The 6405-nt window shown below is 33.8% G+C and overlaps 1 protein-coding gene across 1 annotated transcript; it reads right to left on the bottom strand.

Moving 5' to 3' along the window:
* Positions 1227–5664, bottom strand: LOC105160980 (endoglucanase 12-like). Its single transcript, XM_011078528.1, has 6 exons — positions 5470–5664; positions 4549–4962; positions 3378–3464; positions 3140–3289; positions 2769–3050; positions 1227–1618 (listed from the first exon to the last, which is right to left on the bottom strand). The coding sequence occupies exons 1-6, from the start codon at positions 5662–5664 to the stop codon at positions 1301–1303; spliced, it is 1446 nt and encodes a 481-aa protein (XP_011076830.1). The 3' UTR covers positions 1227–1300.

Consider the following 6405-nt stretch of genomic DNA (forward strand, 5'->3'; position numbering starts at 1 on the left):
GATGATTGTTGGATGGTCGTTAAAATTAGAAGATATTAGTATTTTCTCAAATAACAAAAAAATACTCAAAATTATGTTAAAATTCATGAGAACTCGTTATAATTTAACCTTCTTTATTTTTTCCCTCGTACGGTAAGCTTGTGTTGGTTGGATATTTTTAAATGTAAAAGTAATTATGTCATTCATTTTTATAAAAAAAAAAAGTCTACTTACTTAAATTAAATTAAAATAGCTAAAATTTATTTTGTAATAGAAAATTAAGAATAACTATTCTCATTAAATAATTTTGTTATACTCGTTTGTTAATTGATTAGTCTTTAATCTTAAAAATTCAAATAAGTTAGGACTGCATTTGAATTGATAAATTTGGACTTGAAAGAATGATTTTAACAAAGAATTTCAAATAATTTAGTGTTATATTTGGATGGACAGATTTTGACAGAAATTTCAAATAATTTAGTGTTATGATTCTGGTACCAAATAATGAAAGTATTTCAAATTTAATTTTTTTTAATTATACCAAATATTTTAAGAGAAAATTATTATTTTTTTCCTCTCCCTCTTCCTTTCCCTTTCCTCTCATTTAAGACCAAACGAACCCTAGGGTTCGTTCGGTTGAATGAGAAGAAAGTCGGAGTAAACTTTTCCCTTTCCTCTCACTTAAGACCATACAAACCCGAAGGGTTCGTTTGGTTAAATGAGAGGAAAGTGGTAATAAAAGGGGGAAAGGAAATGAATTATAATTTTTCTTTAAATTATCTAGTATGATTTGAAATGGGAGTAAATATCAAATAATTATCTTTTTTGATACGAGAAAAATAAAATTGAGAAGAAAATACTAACTTTTTGAAATTTTACTGATTAGTCATTTCTATTCATTTTGTCATAAAAAAATAAACAAGTTAACGTAATACTTAAAAAATTATAAATTACTGAAAATTAGGAAAATTATTAATAAAATTTTCCCCCAAACAAACAATCTCTTAAATTAGGAGTCAGATGGTCTCAAATAGGATTTTCTATTACTTAAAAGGTCAAAATCAAGAATACACATAAAATACACAAAATGCGTACACTAATAGAAATGTTTTTCGAGACGTAACCAAAGACTTAATCTGGGATCTCAGCCGTTCCCTTTTAAAACAATATTTTTCAATTGAAGAAGGTCCACTTTATTCATATGGTTAGTAAACTTAACATATATAACAATGCTGAAGAGAGTGCATTCTGTAGTTTGCAAATCCATATACGAATGTGCGTACAACTTCAGCAGGTCCGATACTTTGCTGGAAGCATGAAATCATGAGGCAAGTCGGGCTAAAACCCCAACAAAGGGTGCATTGTTTGCAGTTGCGGCCTCCCCTTGCCGGTAATTTTTCCTCTCGTCGGAGTACCCGTCGGCCTTATTCGGCCCCCCGACTACTGCCCCGTCAAGAACATTAGGGTTATCAGCATCCTTGTTGTACCATTCAAAACCTTGATTGCATTCGATTGGAGTCGCGTCTGTCTTGAACGACACGATGGATGCTCCTCTGTGGTGAACTCTCTTTGGATAGTTTGATCCGACACCCACCATGTAACTCATTTGCTTCGGGTTCGTGCCCAATATGTAGTCCACCTAAAATAGCAAGAATTCGAAGAATTAAGAGTTTGCATTGCATCGATTAGGATCTTGAATCTGGTTGGATTCGATAGAGTGCAAGCCTTTGTGATTTGATTGAGTGTCAAACTCAATCGTCTATCATACATTAATATCCACTAAAAGCATCATTAAATGGGACAATATCTTCGGCAGTACAACATCCCATGTCAACCACAGGAAAATTTGCAATATTGGCCGCATGATTATTTCACGTATGGTTCTATACTTTATGGAATTTTAGATTTGACCCTAGGTCTTAGTAAAATTTTCACTATTAGTTCAAAAACATAGAAAATATTTGGTCTTTCTTACTCAAAAGTTAAAAACTAATAAAACAACACAACCATGATCTTCCCGTAGTCGTTAGGTGGTGATTTTTTTTTAGGACGGAAAATCACTACATCATCCTTATGTGCAGGCAGTTAAAAACCAAATCAATAGTCACAACAATGAAAATAGTTCCTACCCCCTCAATCATTTGCTCATCCTTTCGAGAATCTCTTCAAATACACCCATTTTTTTTCTGCATAAAACAATTGAAAGACAAAAATTTGGAATTTCTGAAGGATAAGCAGATAATATAGGGCTTAGGAATTCTTTTCACTACTATGAAAGTTGGTATGGCTTATATGTGCATGTTATGAGTACTATGTGTTGAATTTCCCTCTAAAAAACATGCCAAATTGAGAAAAACGACTAAAGTTATTATATTTTTGAACTAACAGTGCAAATTAATTTTTAAACCAAGGGCCAAAAGTCAAATTCCATAAAGAATGGACCAAAGTTGAAACAACACAATCTTAATGACCAATTTTGCAATTTGGCTGGCAATCACATATTCCACCCTTATATTTGATACGATTATATGAAAACATAATCGGACATTTGAATTTGATAATGCATAATTAATGATGTTGCAAAGATAGGATTTGAATCCGTGAACTCAAAGTTATGAGCCTTGCAAGCTACCAAACTGCACCCGCCCCGCCCCCCGAGCCCCAATTTCACTCTATACTAATGCACCTAATATATCGCATGGGGTGCCAACAAGACGTTATAAAGTGAAATGTTGACATTATATTTATATCCAATAATCTAAGCCTGAGTAGTAATGCAGCGAGCGTACCTGTGATCTGGCAAAAGCAATCAAATCCTCAGGACGGACGGCGCCTTGAGCGCACTGGAGAGTATTACTAGTAGCAGTAAGAATATCAGCATAAGCAACGATGATAAACGAAGCACTGGTGACGTACTGAAGATTATTCCATTCGTCGAACCAAAGAAGTCCGGCACCCGTCCTCTGCGTGTTGCTATTTCCTTTCTGGATGATGTTGCAAACGTACTGCTCAGCATTAGTCTTGAACTGACTCAAACTGCCATCGCCCGGATACTTCTGCTCCAAAATTCTCTGCATTTCACTTTCATGAATACGTTAAAATCAATTATTTCAAGAGGTTGAACTAAAAATAAGACAGACAAATTTACAACACGACGTGCCTTTGTGACGAGGACTTGAGCACCAACGTTCTTGTCGTCCCATGAAAACATTGAACTGGTGCCAAAATTAACGTTTCTAGTGAGGAACCCGACGTAGCTGATGTCGTTGGTGGCCCGTGCTAGCCAAGCAGCAGCCCACAGCAGCTCGTCCTGTGTATTGCATGGATTGTTGAAAGATTGTACTTAATTTGAAGCAACTTATATAGTATATTAATGATGTAACTTTATTCAATCATACCTTGTATCCTGATGACTTATAAAACTCTGTAGCGTCTGGAATGCTGTTCTGGTACAGACCAGTGTATTTTGTTGCAAAATCGAATAACTGCAGGAAATTGGAGACGATCAGGGCTGATACTTGAAAATCGTTGTTGTTCCTAAAGCCGACAGGGTTAGAATGTGCCAAATAAAATACTTTTAAGAGGAATTAATGGTCCAAGGCATATGGATCAGTTTATTTATATTGCAAACTCGTGAACCAGAAAGAAGTAAGTTATTCATAACGAGCAATAAGGGCACACTGTTTGCAAATAGCTGATACATGCAAGCAACTCTTGCAACATAGGGTACTTGCAAAATACTCCTATTAAAAAGAATACAAAATTACTTTTTTATCTTTTTTTTTAAAATGAAGCAATTTACCTTCTTAGAGGGGTGATGTAATGCACGCCCCTTCCTATGCTTGAGCATGATTTTTACGAACAAAATATTATTTTTTATGTAAATGTATAGTATATGATAGTTATAATAATATACAATTATTTTTAAAAAATAAGTTAGTATTTTATATATAATAAGTATTTATAAAAATTACAGATAACATATGATATATAAATTAATATGTACTTCTATTTGTTAGTTGAATTTGAAATTTAAATTCAATCATAAATTATAAGTGTGTTTTATAATTAAATTTTTAAAACATTTAAAATTAGAAAAAAAGCACGTGAATTACATGAAGTGTAATTGCTTTATTTTGAAAAATACAGATAGGTAATTTGTTTTATTTTTTTTTTCAAAAAGAATAATTTGCTTATTTATAATATTAGTGTGGTAAAATTGAATTAGACCTCATATATATGTATGTATGCATGTATATGTATCATCAATTCTAATATGTAAGAGAAGGCTTTTTTCTCTCACAAACGGTGGTTATGACACTGCAATACCAATTTTATTATTATACCGCGCAATAATACCTCTAAATTTATTTTATTTTATTTTTATTTGTTGCTTGCTTTCTTTTTTCCTTTTATTTTTTTTAAAATTTGTGGTATGTAGATTTATATATATCTTTTCTTTTTTAAAATATAAAATATTATTTATTATATACACGCAGACATGCATGTCACAACAACTAATATATATACGAAGGAGAGAGAGAGAGAGAGAGAGAGAGAGTCTCGTGCCTGTTTGGCATGGTTGAGAAGGATGGACGAGTAACTGGAATCCGATTGACTGAAAGCAATGGATGCAGCGGCAAAAGCGGCGGCAGTTTCAGCAGCAAGGTCGGATCCGGGGTGCTGCTCGTCAATCTTGTGAACAGTTCGGTTCTTTCCTATGTCTTCGGCCCTCTGCCAGCAATTGTGATCCGACTTCCCATCTCCCACTTGCCCATACAGCAAGTTGGGCTCCGGGTGGGCTTTAATCAGATAATCCGTTCCCCATTTCACTGCTGCCAGAGCATTCCTCAACTCATTTCGGGCCTGAAGTTGAGGCCCGAATTCCACCACGCTCCATGACAGCATCGTCACTGTAAACGCCGAAGGGAACCCAAATTTCACGTTGTCTCCCGCATCGTAATATCCTCCCACAAGATCAACCTGTCCCGTCCATGCATTCATAATCAAAATTGGGCAATTCTAATCTGAATAGGACTTGATGAAATTATACTACAAGTATAAAATATTAGTCATGTTATTGATGTATAATTCAAGTAAATAAACTAATCACATAACAAGTTTGTTATTTGATTAATTTAAGTTGATCAAATCTGATTCGCGTAAAAAATTTCCATCAAAATTATAATCCCCATCAAAATATTTGTTATACATACTTTGGACCACAATAACTTAATTTGGCACGTGTATTGTATTTGTTTTTTTTAATTAAGTTTAGAATAATCACCCTAAAAATATGATTTTTTTCATTATAATTAATTATCACGACTGAAAATGAAATGTCAGGGAATAGTAACATTTATCATGTTCAAAAACTAGGGAAAATGTTTTGATCATAACTGAAATTATGAAAATATTGATGAATCATGAGCTTTTGTATTGGTTTGTTTGGTCAAATATATAACATAAGAAAAACAATAAATAAATTACCCCGGCTTCTTGACCATCGAAAAGAGCCGAATCACTCCGCCACTGAACACGCTGCTCGGGCGGTAACTTCCCAGACCTCTGCGCTTCATAGAACAACAGAGATTTAGTCAGCGCTGCTGCATAGTCTGCCGAGGCAGCATCCTTAACTAAACCTAACAAACATAGTACACACACTAAGCAACAGAAACCAGACATGTTTGCTGCTTTTCTATGCATGAGTTTCGAGTGGAAAAATGATGGTGTTGTAGTGATATCGTGGCCTAGTTTATATAGTGAAAATGCTAACGCTGAATGATTATTGATGCAAGAATTAGAGAGGGGTTCGATCTTTTAATTAATTTTCCATAAATAAGTTTTCATACTAGAGAAAGCATGCATGGACATAAATAATTTACCTTTCTCATGTGTGGTAATCTTGGAATAATGATTACGTGGTCTTTGGGTAATAGAGGAAAGGAGTGTTTATGGTGGAGGTTATTATAGGAAATTCCTTGTAAATTGAGGGAATGCAGTATGCACATTATATGGATTTATTACTGGTCGGACGTCAGTCCAAATTGGTTGAAGTCCTTGGCAAAATTGCATTTTTCATCCCGGATAAGGATGCAAATATTTCTAGTCTTTCGTTTGACGTAAATTTTAAAATGTTTTTAAGATAATAACTTTTCGGCACATTTACTCTTATAGTCTAACTTTCTTTAAAACAATAGAAGGCAAAATCACATGTTCTGCATGTGATTGTTATTGTTTTGATGAAGCTTTTGAAATAAAATGTAAGAAAAAATTGAAATATTTGTATCAACAGTGTAGACCCGCAAACTCTGTGGGATGAAAAATGATGAAGCAAAATTGCATTATTCATCCCACATGATGGAGGAGACTACACTTTTGGTACTAAAATTAAGTTTTTCAGCATATTTAGTCCCAAGAATAACT

This window comes from Sesamum indicum, linkage group LG4 (assembly GCF_000512975.1).
Source record: "Sesamum indicum cultivar Zhongzhi No. 13 linkage group LG4, S_indicum_v1.0, whole genome shotgun sequence".
Taxonomy (NCBI): Eukaryota; Viridiplantae; Streptophyta; class Magnoliopsida; order Lamiales; family Pedaliaceae; genus Sesamum; species Sesamum indicum.